Consider the following 20,000-nt stretch of genomic DNA (forward strand, 5'->3'; position numbering starts at 1 on the left):
GAATATAGAGGATAATTGATGGTGGCATGGGAGAATGTTTCTTTTGATGTTTCTACACATAAACACACTTCTAAAAATGATTCAGTTCTCTGTGTAATTAAATATGTTGTAACATGTTGTAAGATAAGGTTTAAGAAACTCTGCTTCTGCCTTCATGGGACAGCATTTGTATGGAGTTCTCCTCTCTGATTCTCCTAGTGAATAGTCATAGTTAAGTGGGGTCAAAAAACATCGAGGGCTTACAGTAGTACTACTAACATGTCTCTGTCTCTGTCTCTGTCTGTCTCTCTCTCTCTCTCTCTGTGTGTGTGTGTGTGTGTGTGTGTGTGTGTGTGTGTGTGTGTGTGTGTGTGTGTGTGTGTGTGTGTGTGTGTGTGTGTGTGCGTGCGTGCGTGCGTGCGTGTGCGAGTGAGTGAATGAGTGAGTGAGTGAGTGAGTGAGTGAGTGAGTGAGTGAGAGAGAGAGAGAGAGAGAGAGAGAGGCCACTAATGCCAATAAGGAAAGAAAGGGTTTTTTTTACCAAGTAAGTTTGCTTCTCATTTGTTTTGCTTATTTAGACAGTTTGCTTAAACTTTCTCATACTGCTGCATTTAAGAGATTTTTTTTATTCGTTTTATGAATGTGTTGCAGTGTTGTAGCCTACATTAGGTGTACCAGTAATCACTGAATGGCCAAAAGACCCTGGACACACGTTTATTCTAATTACCTCAATGCTGAGGCCTCCGACCTTTCTTTGTGTCCATACTGAACTTTAAAAGTATATTTAAATTAATGCCGGGACCAACAAACTCGCGAATAAGGGATATTTTTTCCTCTAAAAGGAGGCCTAGTGTAAAAGCAATGTTGCTGAGGAGACCAAATGCCGAGTATTTTTAAAAAGTTCAGTGTGGTATGCGTTATGGCGGAGCAGGGAAGGACAGGACATCTCGGCATGCGTGCATCAATCAAATATCATTTGCAGGGGTGATTGACTCAGATTAAATAGCCTAATTTATCATTTAAAATTTGCAACACAACTATGTTGACGATTAATCTCAATCTTAATCATTTGTTGTTTCTTCAGCGGTGAATGGTAATGTTTGCGCATGCATAGTTGCCATTTACACAGCCCTATCAACTATGATAAAAAGTGAGAATACGTGTTTTGAAGCATAGCCTATAAATATGGTTTGGATGGATTAGTCGTTTGTCAATGCAGGCCAGGTATATTCTCGTATCACAAACAATCTAAAAACCTGGCACAAATGTGCTGTTTTGCCTAGAAGGCGCTTTGCTTTACACGCATCAGAACAACATAGGATCCGCCATATAGGATGAAGCATTTTAGTGGCTAGTGATTCGATTCAAGCTAAATTAACTGTGAATTAATCACTCATACCTGCGATGATGTTGATGCGCGATTCTGTTGTATTTTAACGGAAAGAAAGTTATGTTTTTTTATGTTATTGGTAGCCTATGTTTTTACTCTTACAAAGCAAGCAAATGATAACACCACTTAATGCAAGATGGTCAAAGTATTTCTTAAACGAATAAACAAGATCACTTGAAAAGGAAGCAAAACGTTTCAAACTCTAACTCAATACTCAAATTTAATTTTGGTTTTCGGTGGTAGCATATCTTCAGAACATAACACTCCATAAACAAGTAGAAAATAGTTTATTACTGGACAGCTTTATTAGCAAAACAAATATTTCTCTTTCGTACAGGGTACCTTATCATCAACACATTGCATTTCCAAAACGATCAAAACTTAGAAAATACAGTATGATTTGATTAAGTCTCTTTAAGTCTCTCTGGCTTTACACATTGAATTCAATGTCAGAAACTTAGTTCAGGTAAGAAATTAAGACAGCGTGTTTATGGATTATGAAATTCCATGCAAAGGCAGTTTTATCATAAAACCTGTATCACAACAACAATACGATGATCTCATATCCACCAAAAACTCACGAAATACTAAGCAATGCTTGTAGCAGGAGTCCACATTCTGCTCGAAGTTGAGCCAAACATGTATATTCTCGGTGAATCATATTTCATAAAATCTGTATGTAACCATATCTTGTGTAAAATTGGGCGGTTAGTGGTTATAGACCATTTATAAAATATACATAGGCTATCTTACGAAAGCTCCCCCTGCCAAACCCTTACATATAGGCAAAGATAAGAGACAAGTCAACTGAACTCTAGAAAAATTAGAAATTGCCACAAGTGAGACCTCATCATAATCATATACCTCTGATTGTACAAAGTAACACGTTTAGCACTATTAAGAGCTATGTGAGCCATTGCAGACTGCAACTGACTGCTGAATGGATTTTGACAGATAGCCTAAATCTGCTCAGGGATGGGTCCGTTCGTAACCTGTTGTAGCCTAGCTAATACAAACAATCAGAGAGTGGTTCAGGTTTTATATCGAAAGCCATTATAGTTTCAAATGCCCAATTTTGTGCTTGAACAACAAACCAGCTAATAAACAATGATTCATAAACTGTGATTTATGCATCTCCTCTCAATATTTCCGCCGCTAACCATTAGACTAAGAGGAAATTAATTAATGGAATGCTAGGCCTATCAAAATTTGACATGTTCTCCACGGTAGGTCTTTACGTTGTCCGACTTGAGTCCAAAACAATCTCAATAAATCCAGTTGAAATATTTAGAAGGGCAATGTATCCAGGAACAGTTTATCGATGATTGCCGGCGGTGGAACCAAGTCTTCAAGTTTTAGGTAGAAAATGCGCTGCAGTCCTTGCGTACACAACGTGCGCAACTCGGGGAGCTTCCCCAAAAGTTTGGACAGGTGATTTTGACTATGGGGACTTGTGCCATTGAACGTAACTTGATCTTTCAAGCAATTCAAAATCCTGTTCTGCAGCTCCTCTACTTTCCTTGGCTCTTTCAGTCCATGTCTCTCTGTGGAAATAAAACGCTCCATTAAGTGAAATGCGCATCACCACCGAGACAAGCGACATCAGACAGCATGCACACAGAGATTGTAAAAAAGGGGATCTTTCTTAAGTTTATAAGGTCGAATAGTTTATTTGGCACACCTGTTACCATGGTAAGCGCAGCAATGCAGGAGAATGATGAGACGTCCAGATTTAAACTCTGCAGGTTGGCTGAAAACTCCACTATGGAGTCAATCCAGTCGCCAAATCCCCGCACACACTGCAGCCTGTGCAGCACCACTCCGCTACAAAATATGAGTTTGCCCTCCATCGGGTTAGATCTGTGAAAAGGGGGCCGTGTGTGTTAGTAAAGTAACGCAAGATTTACAGACCCTGTTTTCTGTGAGAAATCTACCGGCATAACCTACCTGTAGGCCAGACGAAGGACGAAGAGCTCCAAAAAGGCCGATTCAAAGAGGAGGTCCTGGTCCGGTTTAGGAAGATCAGAGAACCCTGGTATCTTTTCGGCCCAGCCCCGTATGATGCTCATAGAGCCAGTCAGCAGGTCGTAGAACTGCTGGATGTGTTCCGTGTCATCCCCAGCAACATGGTAGTCTGGGTTCGCTTGAAACTGGAATTTAATTAAAACGTGTTAAATGGGCCTTAAAATATACGACATCTTTGAAGAGGGTCTACCCAGGCTACTTGCAAAGGGACTAGATTTGTAGGACAGTTACACACCTCCGTGCATATTATTGTGCTCACATGGTAATCACATGAGGTAGTCTTGTTCAACAAATTGTGTTCACAATTATATGATCCTTTTCACTCCGTAATGAAACAACGATTCTGTGAGTCATTTATCATAAAATTGTAAATCATCTGAAATTGTGACCATTTAACGTGGTCATTTACAATGTGTTTTTATCGCTTACTCTAACGTTTGTTATTGAGGGGACGTTTCTATTCCACAGAATATTTCCACTTACTCTTGAGTAGTCGAGTCGGGACATGGGCGGGTTTGAATCCACGTGGGCCCTGACAAGAGCCGTGGCAAGACTGACAGGTGGCGACGTTGACTGATCCTGTGGGGTCTTCAGTTTGGACGGCAGACGACCTCTGCGACCCTTTAAATTAGCAGTCCTAACAACTGAAGGGAAAAATAAAACATAGGTATGGCACGTCAGTTAAATTTGAACTTTACTGGAGATTAAACATTTTACTGATTGTGTCATTGTGATTAGTTGAAATGTTGTATAAATGATTAGCCATAGAGAATTGGATACCTTCTTTAACCATCCCCACGACAAGGCACTTCTGGAAACGACAGTACTGGCACCTATTCCTCCGCCGTTTATCAACAGGACAGTTTTTGTTGGCAAGACAGACGTACTTGGCGTTTTTCTGAACAGTTCTCTGCAAATGACAATAAGGAAACGGCTTTTCATATGCAATCAAACGCAACACCAACGCGGAAAAAAAAGTTGTCAAACACTTGTCCGTGCCAATTAGTGAGGCAAGATTCGAAATGGATAGGGTTAGCACTTAAAATCCTGATCTCCGATCCAAAGCTGCGTAATGCATTCAAGGGGCGGACAGAGCAGACATTCAGTAAATACAAATACGTGGGCAGTCATAATTTCTGCTCCCCTGGCGCTCTCTCCAGCTCTCCTCCCACCGGAGCGCCGAGATGATTCTATCAGAATGGCGAAATAAAGAGCGCGTTTAATTTGACCCCAGGGATTTCCGCACGGTTGACAGAGTCACCGTGCTCAGCCCAAACCAATTTCTCCCCAAATGAAGGTTTTGTCAGAAATGAATAAATACTTCAGAGAAAAGCCCATGAGAGCACATTCACTTTGAGGTATTACGTACACCCAGAGAATGAAGCTGTTCTGAATTAATGGCTTCATGGGCTATTAAAAAAATAATGTTTAATATTAACTTGTTCTCCAGTTGTGCACTCAAACCAGTGCATTCCAGTGAAAATGAAATTAGGTAATTATATATATTTTTTGTATTATTTAAGAGATATCGGAGGTAAGACTTTTGTGCTGGAGAGAGGTTCAATTTACCTTGAAAAATCCCTTGCAGCCTTCGCATGTCCGCACGCCATAGTGCTGACAGGCGGCGTTGTCTCCGCATACGGCGCACAGGCCCTCGGTGGACACCGGTGAGCCCCTGGGCGGAGGCGATGGAACTTGTTCCATCAGATGGTGCCCATGTCCGAGCTGTAAGGAGTGGTGGAAGCCATGAAGTCCATGCTGCTTTCGGATGGCGCCGGGAACGGAAAAGTTCTGCCCCTCCATCACACGATGGCCTGCAGGGGAGCTGTCGAATCGCATCGTGCAGCCAGACACGGGCGCGCACGGCGAAGCTTGTTTGAAGGAGAACAGCCGGGACACAGCGCTCTTGCGCTGCTGATCCATCATATGCGAGGTCGCCATATAGTTTTGATGAAAAGAGTGGAGGGACCCTGTTTCGTCCCAGCCGTGGTTACTTGTGACTGGAAAGTTTGGCGGCGCGGAGAGATTGGGAGATGAGGACTTGTAGTACATGGTACCGGCGTGAGGGATCATCTCCTCGGACTGATGCGGAAGGTGAGGTTGGGGATGGTATCCGTGTACGGACATGTCTTCTACTTTTATGGATAGCTGGTCCCCGGCATGAGACATTTGGTAGAGGCACGGGGGTTTTACCTCGTAGCCGGAATTGTAGGTGTCCACAAAAGTGCTGAAACTTGGGAGGGATGTGGTGGCTGAAATCTCAGCGTTAGTCAGGTCCATGCTAAACTTGACAAACTCGGGCGTCAGGAAGTCACAGCTGTACTCTCTGGTTGGCGTGTAGCTGTAGCTCTGGGATGCTGGACTGGCTCCTTGCGGTGAAGACCCATACTGAGCCTGGACACAGGGCATGGCTGCCAACGAGAGTGGGGAAGACGTCTGAGCAATCTGGCACTAGATTTTGTGTAAATACAAATATGTGAAAGCGTTGCATGTTCAAGGCTATACCTAGCAATTGGGTGCCTCACCTACTGCTTCCATAATAACATGCATATGTCTGTGCGCAATTCTCTGTTTGAACTGCAAACACACCTTAAGTGATTGGAGTAAACAAAGCATACTTGTAGCAAAAACATCATGACGCAGTACGGTTGTGCGTACAGCGTGTTACCTGTCATGCCAATAGTAATCCAACCAATAAAAAATAAAGATGTGTTTTGTACAGACTAAGTTTGTCTTTCAATAGTCTTCTGATAATATTTCATCAGTGACTCTAGACTTATTCGAATACAGATACGAAGACAGGCGCACTAGTTGGACAATACAACCATCTCCTTGAATCCCTTAATTTTCTCCAAACTCCACTGCAGAATTAAAATAAATTACTTTCATCTTATTATCATATTATATTGTCCCCCTACTCTTACTTGCTGTATGAGCAAACATGTCTGCAGAAGCAAACTTTTGAAATTCAAAAACGCCGTTAAAAGGGAAAGACATTTTTTAAAAGGAAAATTATGTTGCAACTTTGATCCACGTCATGCACCTGTTCATGCTGGTGATCTTGTAACCACATATTTGCTATTTTTTACACACAAACCTGTATTCACACATCAATACAGCTAAAACAAAATTCGCTTTCAAACTGATTACATTATTATAGACTATTGAGCACAAACTTGCTTGATTATTATTATATGCGCTCTACCTTCAGGTGTCAGCACCGCTCTTTATCCATACAGATGAGTGGTCAAATATGTATGTTTGTATCCTTGTCAGCGAAAAATCTGGCGGTAAGTCCTGAGTCCTGTGAGACTGGGGAAAAACAGATCATTCCGTCGCTGGAGACTTTCTCTCTGTGCGCTCTGAGCGAGTACTGGCTACCGCGCGCAATGTGCGCCTTTGTTTATCTGCACTTGGAATGCCGCAGCCCACGTGCCAAATGGCTGGACGTCATCTTACGTCCATGACGCCACCACTCCAAATGACTGACCGCGTGTTCCTCTTTGCACTGCTCCTGTACGCTGTGCCTTTAGTCGACAGAGTCTGGTTATACAGAAAGTAACTGAGTGAAGACACTATTTGTGCAAATGCAGCCTAGAATGCATTCTAGTGCTCTATTCTTTGATTTCTATAGAAGGCACTTTTCGACGCCTACGTATTTTGTGTCTCTGTGAGACAAACATAACGGAAACTTTCACTTCTTTGATCAATATACTGAATTAAATAACCAATTGTAAAATTCAGCTTAACATGTACTTCCATCGGTGTATCCCTAACATTTGGCATATTTCCTTCAAGTATACCTCCTGTCGATAACACAGAACAATATCATACCTGCCATTAATGGTTAATTTGCCTCAGCAATTCATTTGACATTTCCCTTTCTACTCCGTACCCCTACTTAGACTAGGCTATTACAATTATAGGTGCATGTGTTTGCCAGAAGCAGTAAACTCTGGGTAAAGATGCTTTAAAAATATCGATAGCGTAGACTACAATAGAAACGGTGGGGTAACCTAACATTCATGATACGCCAAAGGTGCCCCATGCTGCTTAATAGCAAAACTCATGTGCAGAGCTGAAACAATGACACCCGCTATGGCACAGTTCCTCTTTTTTTGTGGAAACTTGTAGTCTTGAACTTCTGAAGCGCATTTCCTCATTACACAGACACCGCTAGCTTGCTATAGTAGACAGGGAATCCCACAGCAACAGTGGCATATTGTTTAAGCACTTGCGAGTTGCGTCAGTAACAACGTCAGCAGTATTCAACTCCATGACGCTAGATGCACCGCTCGCTCACTCCAACTTCTGGCTACATCTCATCCCAGACGACCATGCGTTCAACCTCCCATTTCCATTTTCCATCGACAGCTACTAAATTATCCACGACAGATAGATTAAACACACATTTGCCTACCACATCAAAGTGAGAGCAAATAGTAGATTTATTTTTTTCCGTGTAGGCTTCCTTGGCCATGTTGTGTTTTGTGTTTCCATTTGTGTTTCCATCATATGTGATGAAAATAAGTCAAGAAATTAAGAAAATAAATATAATTACAACCAAAATGTACAGCAATGGAAACATTTTTTAGCACTATTAAAAGGATAATAAGCAGTGATTACTGCATTCCTAGCTCTGGTCATTATATATAATGCACTACATAATTTGATCACTTCGCGGGACTTTCCTCGGATAGATTGTCCAGTTTCCCAAAAATGTGGAATTGGAAAGAATTTCGCAAGCTTTTCCTGAAGTGCGTCAAGATTGGGTTATAGGATAACGCCTAGGCTACACGTGATTGGACAATACTGGCAACTTCGTCTCCTCTTATTTGTTCCCAGCCTTGTCCATCACTGACTTCCTGTCTTACTTCCTGGTACTCGGGTGGGGGAAACATCGATACAGCTTTGACATTACATGTAACCAATAACGCACAGGATCTCACCTAAGGTAGGCAAATTAACCACAGCGGCAGTCACAAGTGACGAGTAAAAATGGCTTTATATCCTAAGATCCGAGAAAGCGTTAATACTACAACTGTATGTCATTTAGATAACATGTCAGTAAATGATACCTTTCTGGACGAGGGCCAACACGGTTATCGTTATCGTGTATCCCACCGTGGCTACACATGTAACTGCTAACATAGAAGTGAGCTATTTGAGGTCACCGCTCAGTTATTTTCTTTCCCCGTCTTTTAGGATGGTGTAGACACGGTACCAAGGAAAGTCAATAGTTGTAAACAGTGTATTAACTATGCAATGGCGAGGTTCCTTATGTGAATGGAGTTGGTGGGTTGAGTTTCAAAAGAGACAGGAGAACATAACGTTACCAAATTAAATGGTAATATTATTGTTTATAGCTTATAGCTATATAAATGACAGCTTACAGCCTGCGGGTTCATGCCGGGTCATTGCGCAAGCAATATGTAACCTCTATATCGCTGTTAGTGGTCTGCTGCGATGAAGTGTCAAGGAGCATCATTGTTACTGTTACATCACTGTCTCTGTCCGGCAAATACTGACTGAATATGTAGATTTTGGCTACTTATAAATGACATAAATATTTTCCTTAGGATACAAGCAGAAGAAAATAGAACGCTAATCATACACATTCCTGACTGAGTAGACTGGTCTATGGAGGTTGTAACTGGGTGTGACTATTCTGTGTAGTTGTAATGGCTTTATGATTATACACATTTGGAAGGAATGGCCGAAGTCTGGTTCACGTGGACGAGGCATGATTTCGATTTGCATTGCAAGAGTGACGCATACGGCCATTCTATGCCACTCACCCACTTACCCAACACTAGCCCATATCCCTTGCATGCAGCACAGGGCTGGGCGAGTTAACCTTTGACCTGGACTGAATGATTGGAGAGCTTTTCTTTATATCCTAGCTGCAGTGACAGCCTATGCAGGTGTGCCCCATCCATTCATTGGAGAATGTGTTGTATAGCGACAACCACAATTTCATCTCAACACAAATGTAATCTTTTCTACCCATTTAAAAACCTTCATTTCATGACAGTGTATGGGTGTGTGCGGGGATGGTATATGGTTGTGTTGGGGTTGGCGTGTTTGTGCTTGTGTGAAGGAGAGAGTTTCTGTGCATAATTCAATTCTTCCCTTTTGAGTTTCTTGATTCAAATGTATTCTAAAACTGCAGGTGGCCTTGGTGCCACCTTGATGCAATCAGTTAGCCTGACGGAACAACATGATCAAGATGAGGAAGGGGGGAAAAATCCAAGAAAATTAACCTTGTCCTCTTGCCTCTCCCCATTCATTATTCTTCCCCGGAAATTGATAAACAGAAAACTTGTCAAACTTCACAAGTAGTGCTAAAAAAAAAAGACGTCACTCTAGCCAAAAATTATCCCAGAGTCAGAGTCAGTCATTCATGAACTCCGGACTACTCCAAACACGTGGTTAGGTGAAGTATTTCTATTTTTGCCCGTCTCTGAGTAAACAGCAGACACTTATAAAGTCAACCCGACCCACCACAACTCCCCAGTCAACCGAGGCGCCTGTCTGAGGACCAATCTCTCTCTCTCACTGTTGTCAGCTATAACTTGCACCTGTTGCCTTACAGGAATCGATGGCCTTCAGAAAGGTGGTGAAGGGGACCCTTATAGGGGGCGGTGCGGTAGCGGCTGTCTTTGGCGCGTCACAGCTGTTGGAGTACAGAAAGAATCAGGTACCGTTGATTGGCATGTGTGTGTTTGTGTGTGTATGTGTGTGTGAGAGAGAGAGTGTGTGTGTGTGTATGTGTGTGTGTGTGTGTGTGTGTGTGTGTGTGTGTGTGTGTGTGTGTGTGTGTGTGTGTGTGTGTATGTGTGTGTGTGTGTGTGTGTGAGAGAGAGAGAGAGAGAGAGAGAGAGAGAGAGTGAGTATGTGAATCCAAACCTAATGGAGGAGACATGCACTGTGTCATTGTACAGTAAATTGATGCTTTAATGGTTTGGCAGAAGTACCCACTGTGTGAAAATGTAGGATATTTAGGATAGATGTTTGTGAGACTTCAATGAACCAAGAAATCGGAAGTAAATTGTTTGTTTTGAGTTAAGTTGTTGTTCTGGGAGCACTTTTCCATTCATCTGTCCTCTTCAACTTCCCAAAACCCTGTTATTTTTGTATGGACATCATGTTGTTGCCAATCAGACTACCACATTACCGATATCAATGTATGTAATTCCAGGCTGTTGGATTGCTAAAGTGAGACATACCTTCATTGTAATAGGTGCTGAAGCTTCTGAGTTAATAAGCTGAGAATTCTAAAAGGGATGGTCCTTTTGTTCAGTGTAGGAAATCAAAAATAAGATGAAGAAATTATGATAAAAGTAGAATAGAAGAGGCAAAGTGTGAAAAACTGTTTTATGGTAATACTGCATATTAACTTTTTAAGTTGTATCAGGATAAGCCTTAGGCATACAGTATAAATACCTCCCAGTTCCAGGCGATAAAGACCTCTCCTTGAGGTACATGCCTTGTCCTGATTGTGGAATGTGTTTTTTTCCCCTCCTCTTTATTTGCACTGAACACCTCCACGCCCATTCAGTTCAAAATTCCTCATAGGCCCTTTAGAGCGAAGTCTGATGGCAGCCATTTTGGCTTTTCACTATTGCGGTGACAGGGACAAATCTGTGCTGACTACCTACAGTAGGTGCTCCCAGCTACAGACGGCAGTATACACAATCTGTGAAATCAAGAGACACATTATTGGCCCAGAGCCAAATATTGTGTCTATAGTCATTACTTTCACTATAGCCTGAGAAACTGTTTACTGTTACTGGTTTATTACTATTTTTCTTAAATCTTAAAGATAGACCCAGGAGTTTCTTACACCCTAAAGCTATTCTCTGTTATTCTAAAGACTACATCGGAAGTTCTTTCATGAAGAAAATCCCCTCATGGCCTTAAAATGGATGATACGTGACACCTTCTTCCTCAATTTGGGAAGTGGGTTCTGTCTGGCCTTGTGCAATGTTCACCTGCTATTGGCCGCAGCTGACATATTAGTTAGCTTGTCTGTGTCTTTATAAAGAATTGTCCCGCCCCCAAGAACTCAGGATTGGTTCAGTACACTTATTGGTCAACCGTAGATCCAAAGCAATTGCTTATTTCACTACTGATATGTCTTGTAAAACATAGCAGACATCAGACAGACATGTTTCTGAAGTTAACAATGTGAAGACTTCATTAGCATTGCGGAATTACCATCCCCATTCATTTCAATGGCCAAAGCTAGACTAGCTTTTTTGGTCAAAAATATACTCAATTGGTGGCCGCCATCTTTAAAAGTGGCATCTGACTTAATTCTGCTCAATTCTGGCCACATTTTTACAAACCAGCGGGAAGAGTATTGAGTAGAATTGATTACTGGTGGACACAAAATGATGTTGTCTGTGGATTGGAGGCTGAGCTGGCAGTTTACAAGCTATGAGGATCAGTCAATCCATGTGGATGATATAGTGTGTGACCATCTGTAATGAGACACCTAACTGGTTAGTTTGTGAAAACGTGGCCGAAACTGAACACCTGTCAGGCGCCATTTTTGAAGATGGTAACAACTATCTCTGGTAAACACTACCCGATAGATGTCAGGTTATTATATTAGCCAGGGATAGAGGGTTTAGTTTTTTTTTGTCTACTCAACCAAGACGCTCACATTCCTCTCAGGTGACAATGCAGCCTAAGCTCCACTCTGGTAGCATAACATGTGAAAGGGCACAGTTCAAATCTTAGCCAAGAAGAGACCTTACAACGGCCATTACTCTTAAATATCTGGACAAAGCTGACAGGGTCGGCCAGTATTTAAACAGGTCAACATTGTCATCATATTCCAAATTCCATGAAGCACATTAACAAGTGAACAGATCACTCTCCCATCGGCCTCAGCTAACAGACAGGCCTACTGACTGTGTCATAGAAGTCAGCTTGGAGCTTAACAAAGTGAATGAGGTCATATAAAAATATCACACTAATCCACAATTACAAGAGATCTCTGATCACCTGACATAAGGGAGACCATCCCATTACAAATTTTATTTGTATTTAAGCAGGTAAGAACCCCGGGGACTTGCACGCCTCCTCTCGTTTGGATTTTACTTCAAATAAGTTTAAGGTCAAGTAGATTAAGATAATCAACACGCCTTTCGGAGACAATTGATGAGGATGAGGGGGGGGGGGGGCGCTCAGAAGACAACAGGAAGCCTGATTTGATTTTCATCATGTATTCAAATCCACCCAAAGCCCATTTCATCCATTAGCCTTCATCCATCCTCAGTGCCTGCGTCCGCAGCAGAACTCCAGGGAGCGCAAAAATAATGCTCACAAGGATGCGGTTGCCTAGGGAACTCATCACTCCATCTCTGGCTAATTTGGAAAATATGCGGTTGTCTTTGAAAATCAGGCCTGACTTGTTGGTTTTACTTTTGAATGTTTTTTTTGTGTGTGTCAATAGAGTGTAATTGTCATGGTCTGTCACTGACTTTAAATATTTTCTTCACAGCAAAAAAAACAACTGTTTGCATATGCAGGTTTTTGAATGTCATCTTGTTTGTTTACCTTGTGTTTTTGGTGTCTTTGGACCATTTTTCTCATCATTCATCCCCTCACAAGCCAAAATTGGTAAGACAAAAGTTTTTGGGGAAACAATAATGAACAGTAGCTTACAGAAAAATTAATCTCCAATCATGCATGTTACCAACTAAAATCTGAGACATTGTGATGCTAATGGAGAATATTGGAACACTCTAAAATGAGTGTGTGTGTGTGTGTGTGAGTGTGTGTGTGTGTGTGTGTGTGTGTGTGTGTGTGTGTGAGTGTGTGTGTGTACCTGTGATTCTTCTAGTCTAGGCAAGGACACAGAAACTTGAGTTTCTCGGTGGTGGCCGATTATCCATTCGCATCGAGACTCACCGTCATTCTCGCACACTCAACGTGATTGCAGGCCAGCCTGACTCTTAATTGACCGCAGACCGTTTAAATATGCGCGTCCTCCGAAATAGACACTAATTACGACATCTTGTTTGCCGTTACTGTCCAAATTGCAAATGTCTGAGTCCGCTCTGGTGAGATTTGCAAGTCAAATGGCCTCCAACCTGACTTCACGGCAGATTGATGTAATCATTTAGGGAGATGAATGCTAAATTTTTGGCAGGCTGGGGGAAAAAAGATGTTTTCATTATGGCTAAAAAATCCTCAACACGGCCCGAGCTCCGTCCGCTGGTTGGCGTGCCGCTGTCATTTGATTGTGTTCTCGTCGCGTTCGTTTGGGTCTTTGTGAGTGGCGACGCGAGAGCAGCATGAGTCAATGTGCAATCTGATCACTTACTCCCGTCCCATTCACTCTCCTGCATTCATTTGCTAGCACAGCAGAGATGTCTCTCTCTTTCTCTCTCCCTCCTTCCCTCCCTCTCTTCCTTCCCCTCTCTCTCTCTCTTTCTGTTTCTCTTTCTTTTTCTCATACACACACAGCAGCAATGCTCTCTTTTGCCCCCCCCCCCTCTCTCTCTCTCTCACACACACACGTGCATTGACACACACACATAGCAGACAGCGTAGCTAACACATCGTGCCCAAGGCTCTGCTATAGCTCTGCTGACCTGTAGATGCTTCACCTCACCTCACCCTAGTCACCTCCCTCTGGATATCTTATTTACGAAAAACATATGTTGTCCCCTGCGGTAGACCAGCCAAAGTGATTGTTCTGGTTGCTTGGGGAGGTTCTCCTGGGTGTGCTGAGGAACATCAGACCCGTTGATTTGGTTCCTCTGCATGCCCCGTGAGGTTCCTCCAGGTGCTAAGTGTGCAGGAAGCCTGAGAAGAGCAATACAAGGAATTGTTCCTTTCTTAGTCTACAGGGTAATCCGCTCAGTTCAAAATTACAATTGAATTTCATTTTAATTGAGGTAAATAATAATTAAAAAAAATAGATTGCACAAGTGTATTCTTTCTGTCTGATCATGGTTATGGTTTTCATCATCTCTGTTTGAAGCTATGGCTGAATGAAACTGATCCTGCCTATAATCCGGGCACTTCTTATAATGTAGTGGTTGATCACACAGGTATTACTGCATGACTTACTAACATCATAGTTTGGAATTTTAGATATAACCAGTGTTTGCTCACTTCATTTTGATGTCTCTTTTTCTCCCACTTCTCATCAAATCATGTTCAATAAACAAGGGGGGAATTCAGTGGGCAAAACAGGCATTTAATTTAATACATCTGAATTCCTTCTTTCTGTTGTAATGCATTATTTATAATCATCAATAATGGAGTGTAATAGTAATATATGTGTGTGTGGTGTGTGTGTGTGTGTGTGTGTGTGTGTGTGTGTGTGCGCGCACCACATGTGCACATGTTTGTCTGTGTGTGTGCGTGTGCGTGTGTGTGTGCGTGTGCGTGCGTGTGCACGTGCGGGTGTGTGCGTGTGTGTGTGCGTGCGTGCGTGCGTGCGTGCGTGCGTGCGTGCGTACGTGTGTGTGTGTGATCTGCCCCACTCAGAGTCGGCTGGCGTACGTGGAGGCCCAGGGGGAGCTGAAGGTGCCGTACCAGGACGGCCTCCCCACGCGGCAGGAGCAGCTCGACAGGCTCCGCGACACTCCCGAGTTCGACGTCTTGGTGGTGGGCGGGGGGGCCACCGGGGCGGGCTGTGCCTTAGATGCCATCACACGCAGTGAGTTTACTCCTCCCGCACTCCCGCACTCCCTCCCTCCCTCTCTTCTTCTCTCCATCTTTCTTTCTTTCTCTCCCCTATCCCTGCATCTCTTCTCCTGAATTTGCTCTCACGTGTAATGTACAAGTATTACAAAAATACGATTTACCCTCTAGTTTTATAAACTTAAAATCTTTGATGGTCATTCCAGCAATCGCCAAAACATTTGACATTTCCAAATGAACCCTAGTTCCTTTTTTTTTTTATCTCACCTCATTAAAAATGCATACACTGGTCATGATAAGAGTCAGAATAGCGTAGAATAGCATAACAAATGCCGTATTGGCTTGTGCTGGTCTTTAAAACCCTCAGGTCTTCCGCTCTCATAAAGGTGTTTGGCTCCAAGCTCTCGGCTCCTGGTTCAGGTACACACAATAGAGGAGTCCTCTGCTTCCCCGATGCCATATGCATGGCCTGGTATTTCACCTCATGCATATTACAGAGCAGGTAGATTGGGCTGGAGCGGACAGCAGATGCAGTCTAAATATTTGGGTTGGGAAGGAGCTGAAATGCCATCACTGCCACTCGTCTTGCTTGCTTGCTTGCTCTCATCTCCCTCTTCTCTTCCACCTACTTCTCTCTTCTCATTGTTGTTCTTCCTTTTTATGACTTCTGTGTTTCTCTATTTTCTCTCTATCTATCTCTTTATCTGTTTACTTCTATATACTTCTATTTCATTGTGCTGTCTCCCCACTTTCTCTCCATGTCTCTCACTCTGTTCTTTGTCACAATCTCTCTCTCTCTCTCTCCCCCCCCTCTCTCTCTCTCCCTCTCCCTCTGCCCCCTCTCTCTCTCTCTCTCCCCCTCTCTCTCTGTGCTCTGTCAGATCTGAAGACGGCGATGGTGGAGAGGTGTGATTTCTCGTCGGGCACGAGCAGCAGGAGCACTAAGCTGATCCATGGCGGCGTGCGCTATCTGCAGAAAGCCATCATGAATTTAGATTATGAGCAGGTAAACTCTTCCCTCTACTCCCCCCACCCCCCATGGCCATATATACACTCACCACCAAACCACCAACACACGCTCTGTGGGTCCGTTTCTCACATGAGGTGTGTGTGTGTGTGTGTGTGTGTGTGTGTGTGTGTGTGTGTGTGTGTGTGTGTGTGTGTGTGTGTGTGTGCGCGCGCGCATTTGTGTGTTTGTGTGTGTCTAGGCCTAGGGGTAGTGATCAAGGATAGTCATTCAGAGATTTTCTGCAGTTTCTTTATGTGCTGTAGGGATATGACAAGTTAACGGTTTTTAAAACAATCTCCCCTGTTTTGTGTGGAGTAGACATTGGGGATTTGACAATGATCTTTTCACAAGCACCTCTATCAATTACACTATGCTGGCTCATGTGATGAAATGTTGTTTGTAGTTAAATGGCAGCAGTGCGGGTTTTTTTACATAACTTCACTGCAGGTGTAATATTATATCATGGCTGGCTGTGTCATGTCTGGTTATGGTGATTCTCCCTGCAGTACATGATGGTCAAAGAGGCCCTGGAGGAGAGGTCGAATCTGCTGGACATCGCCCCTCACCTGTCAGCTCCGCTACCCATCATGCTCCCTGTTTACAAGTGAGTGGCACGTGATCATCTGGGGAAGCCGTGCAGAGGGGTAGATTTAGACAGAGGTGTGTGTGTGTGTGTTTGTGTGTGTGTGTGTGTGTGTGTGTGTGTGTGTGTGTGTGTGTGTGTTTGTCACTGTGCACACATCATGGTGACTATGTCTGTGAGAAGATTGATTAGCATTCAGTAACATATTAACATGTTTACTGTGGAAGGACGTGCACATAATGTGCCAGTGTGTGCATGTGTGTGTGTGTGTGTGTGTGTGCGTGTGGTCAGTTTTGCGTGCCTTCGTGTGTGTAGTTGTGTGTTGCCGTATCCAGCCATTTGTGTATGCTTGCTGGACTATGTGCATTACATCTACGTGTGACAGAGTATCTCTGTGTGAGTGAACCACAGTGTGCTCCATAGTGTACCTGTGTGTATGCCACAAGTCAGAAGGCCACTCCTCTCGCTGCACTGAAAAGAGCATTTAAATAGCACTCCGTGTCTTTGATTGGCACCGGGTCTAGATGGGATCCTAGGGGACCAGCACCCTCCATAGACCCCTTCACCCTTCCCCTTCTCTCCTTTCCTCCTCCTCCTCTCCTCCTCCTCCTCCTCCTCTCCGTGGTAGCGTGGAGGTCCGGGTGGATGGGAGCAGTCGGCACATCATCATTGTTAATTAGCCGTGGCATTTATTCTCTGTAATGATATTTAAAAAGGGGGGAAGACAGAAGACGTGGGGTCTCATTACAGACTGCCTCCTCTACTGTCACGTCTACTGTCACAGAGTGCTCTTCACCCAAACTTTAGCATTGGACTTTGAGAGAAAAGTAGAGTTTGCAGTAGCCATTGTTATATCCACAATACACTGTTCACAATGAAGCTTCAACTCATTCACTGACTACACAGTGTTTTTTTTTTCTGACTACATAATGAGTTCTTCATCTGTTTTTAATGTTTTATCTTTGATGTCTTAAGTCTGACTTCCCTAATATTTTGCAACCGCCATAAACTTAGTAGTGAAAGAGTGGATGTTCTGAACAAAGGTTTGGCCTGTTGTCTGAAAACGGTATAAAGCTCTTTCATTGTTTTGTGTTCCATGATTTGATCTTTGACCTTGATGTTGTTAACACCTTGCTCTCCAAGCTAAGTTACAGGAACCAGTTCAACCACTAGTCCTGGCCTCTTCATTTTCCCAAACAGTTGTCTGTGAAATTGACCTGCTGTCTTAGATGAGATAGACTGTTATAGACTGCTGTTACCTTTTTTAAACTATCTGAGACTAGTGGAAACTTTGGACACATTGTGTTGTTTTTTTTCCTTCGGCAAACGCTGCTGATGACACCCTGGAAACACATTTGAATACAAAGTGTAAACGTGATCCAGATAGATATGTCCTCGGTCTATTCCGATAACAAACGCACGTTGGTGCCAAGTGTGTGAGAGGGACTTATAGAGTGGTTAACAGGACCATTGTGACAAAGTTGTGAAGAGTATTATGTAGCTGTTGAGTTGTAACCGCCCCAAGGATGCGTGAGTTAAGCCAGACCCTCATGCCCTGACATACAGGTGCGAAATCTCCCTGAGGGGAATAATTCTGTAATTGTAATCTCTCTCTCTCTCTCTCTCTCTCTTGCTCTCTCTCTCTCTCTGTCTATCTATTTAACTATCTATATTATCCATCTTTCTTTCTCTCTCTCTCTCTCTCTCTCTCTCTCTTTCTCTCTCTCTTTCTCTCTCTCTCTTTCTCTCTCTCTCTGTGTCTATCTATTTAACTATCTATATTATCTATCTTTCTTTCTCTCTCTCTCTCTATCTATCTAATCACTGTATCTATCTGTCTATCTATCTAAATATGTGTCTGTCTGTCTCTGTAGGTGGTGGCAGCTGCCGTACTACTGGGCTGGGATTAAGATGTATGATGTGGTGGCTGGCTCCAAGTGCCTGAAGAGCAGCTATGTCCTGAGCAAGAGCAAAGCTCTGGAGCACTTCCCCATGCTGAAGAAGGACAAGCTGGTCGGGGCCATCGTCTACTACGATGGTGAGTGGCTGAATGGATGTGCTGTTTTTCTGAAACGGATGGAAGTTACTGTCTCAACTTTTTTTTCCTCTCAACTTAACTGTCAGTGATTTTATCACTGATTTGGTATAATGTTGAGTTGCTGTGGATATGGAATATCTTGTACAAGTCCACAATATTAAGGTTGTAGCCTCCATACACAGAGCAATTGAGAGGAGAAAGTAGGATTATTGTAATAGAAATAAATATAGAAAAATAAAAGGTACAGCAGTAGCACAGTGTACGTAAGTGCTCAATATGCATATTCATACTGAAAAGTGCTCAGATGTGCCATTATAGCGTGGTGGGGACATGATCAATGTGCTTGTTCTCTCAATTAAGGCAGTAATAGACAGCCTTCACTCTACTGTACGTCATAATAGCTACAAAGAAAGTATTATGAGATATCATGGTATACACTGGACACTGTGAAGGTGTGCGTGTTTGTGTGTGTGTGGGGGGGGGGGTGGATGGTGGATGGGTGGGTGTGTGTGTACACACGCTTTACTTCATTCATTGTCTGTATTTGAAAATCACACCCATTTTTTTGTCATGATTCAGTGTTGCCCATGGCATGTTTAAAGTGCACACCACTACACAGGAGGCAGCGCATGTAAAGACCCATCTCTCTCTCACTCTCTCTCTCTCACTCTCTCACACACACTCTCTCTCTCTCTCTCTCTCTCTTTGTGTTTGCCCTCCTAATGAGGGCCAGTCTCTTTACAGCAGCACCCTCATAGCAACTCTCCTAGAAAAAAAACAAACAAACACGGGCTCTTCTCCATAATCTCACGTGGAAAACTACCACCGGCCATCTCACACCAGACCCATCGCCAGAGTTCGAGAGCCGACATCTGTGTCCGAGAACCCCACGCACATACATACACAGACACACACACGCACACACACACACACACACACACACACACACACACACACACACACACACACACATGCACAAACACTCATGCACAGACACTCACACGCATACACACATACACACAAACTCATACACACAAACACTTATATTCACACACACACACGCACACGCACACACACACACACACCACACACACATACTGCCAAAAACACATCCCTCCTGCCACACACACACACACGCACACATACACATACGCACGCAGTGCCCTGGGCTGGCGCTGGGAACACCCACCATATGCTGCTGGTTAGCCCCAGTGTGGGGAGAGAGAGCCGTGCGCTCCCCTTCACTCAAGGTCTCCTGTCCAGCGCGCGGAAAAGCCAGCCTCCGAGGCCCAAGCTGTCAGGACGC

General features: G+C 43.4%; 2 protein-coding genes across 5 annotated transcripts in view; one reads left to right on the top strand and one right to left on the bottom strand.

The window, feature by feature from the left end:
- Nucleotides 1–1,670: 1,670 nt before the first annotated feature.
- Nucleotides 1,671–6,741, bottom strand: LOC134062565 (nuclear receptor subfamily 4 group A member 2-like). 4 transcript variants are annotated; one of them, XM_062518619.1, is made up of 7 exons: nucleotides 6,600–6,741; nucleotides 4,964–5,805; nucleotides 4,175–4,304; nucleotides 3,878–4,038; nucleotides 3,317–3,519; nucleotides 3,051–3,229; nucleotides 1,671–2,913 (listed from the first exon to the last, which is right to left on the bottom strand). In XM_062518619.1, exons 2-7 carry the CDS (start codon nucleotides 5,801–5,803, stop codon nucleotides 2,657–2,659), a joined length of 1,770 nt encoding a protein of 589 aa, XP_062374603.1. In that variant the 5' UTR covers nucleotides 5,804–5,805; nucleotides 6,600–6,741; the 3' UTR covers nucleotides 1,671–2,656. The 4 variants fall into 4 exon arrangements, with proteins under 4 accessions (XP_062374603.1, XP_062374602.1, XP_062374604.1 ...); XM_062518618.1 differs by having other exon boundaries at nucleotides 4,964–5,845; nucleotides 6,600–6,705; XM_062518621.1 differs by having other exon boundaries at nucleotides 2,770–2,913; nucleotides 3,058–3,229; nucleotides 4,964–5,845; nucleotides 6,600–6,705.
- Nucleotides 6,742–8,263: 1,522 nt separating this feature from the next.
- LOC134062279 (glycerol-3-phosphate dehydrogenase, mitochondrial-like) overlaps nucleotides 8,264–20,000 on the top strand; it is a 33,175-nt gene continuing 21,438 nt past the window's right edge. Inside the window, exons 1-6 of the mRNA XM_062518244.1 lie at nucleotides 8,264–8,348; nucleotides 9,990–10,094; nucleotides 14,909–15,080; nucleotides 15,946–16,070; nucleotides 16,580–16,677; nucleotides 18,531–18,694. Of these exons, the coding sequence (XP_062374228.1) occupies nucleotides 9,996–10,094; nucleotides 14,909–15,080; nucleotides 15,946–16,070; nucleotides 16,580–16,677; nucleotides 18,531–18,694 (658 nt within the window). The 5' untranslated portion in view covers nucleotides 8,264–8,348; nucleotides 9,990–9,995. The remainder of the gene's footprint in view (nucleotides 8,349–9,989; nucleotides 10,095–14,908; nucleotides 15,081–15,945; nucleotides 16,071–16,579; nucleotides 16,678–18,530; nucleotides 18,695–20,000) is intronic.

The sequence above is a fragment of the Sardina pilchardus genome, chromosome 17 (assembly GCF_963854185.1).
Source record: "Sardina pilchardus chromosome 17, fSarPil1.1, whole genome shotgun sequence".
NCBI lineage: Eukaryota > Metazoa > Chordata > Actinopteri > Clupeiformes > Clupeidae > Sardina > Sardina pilchardus.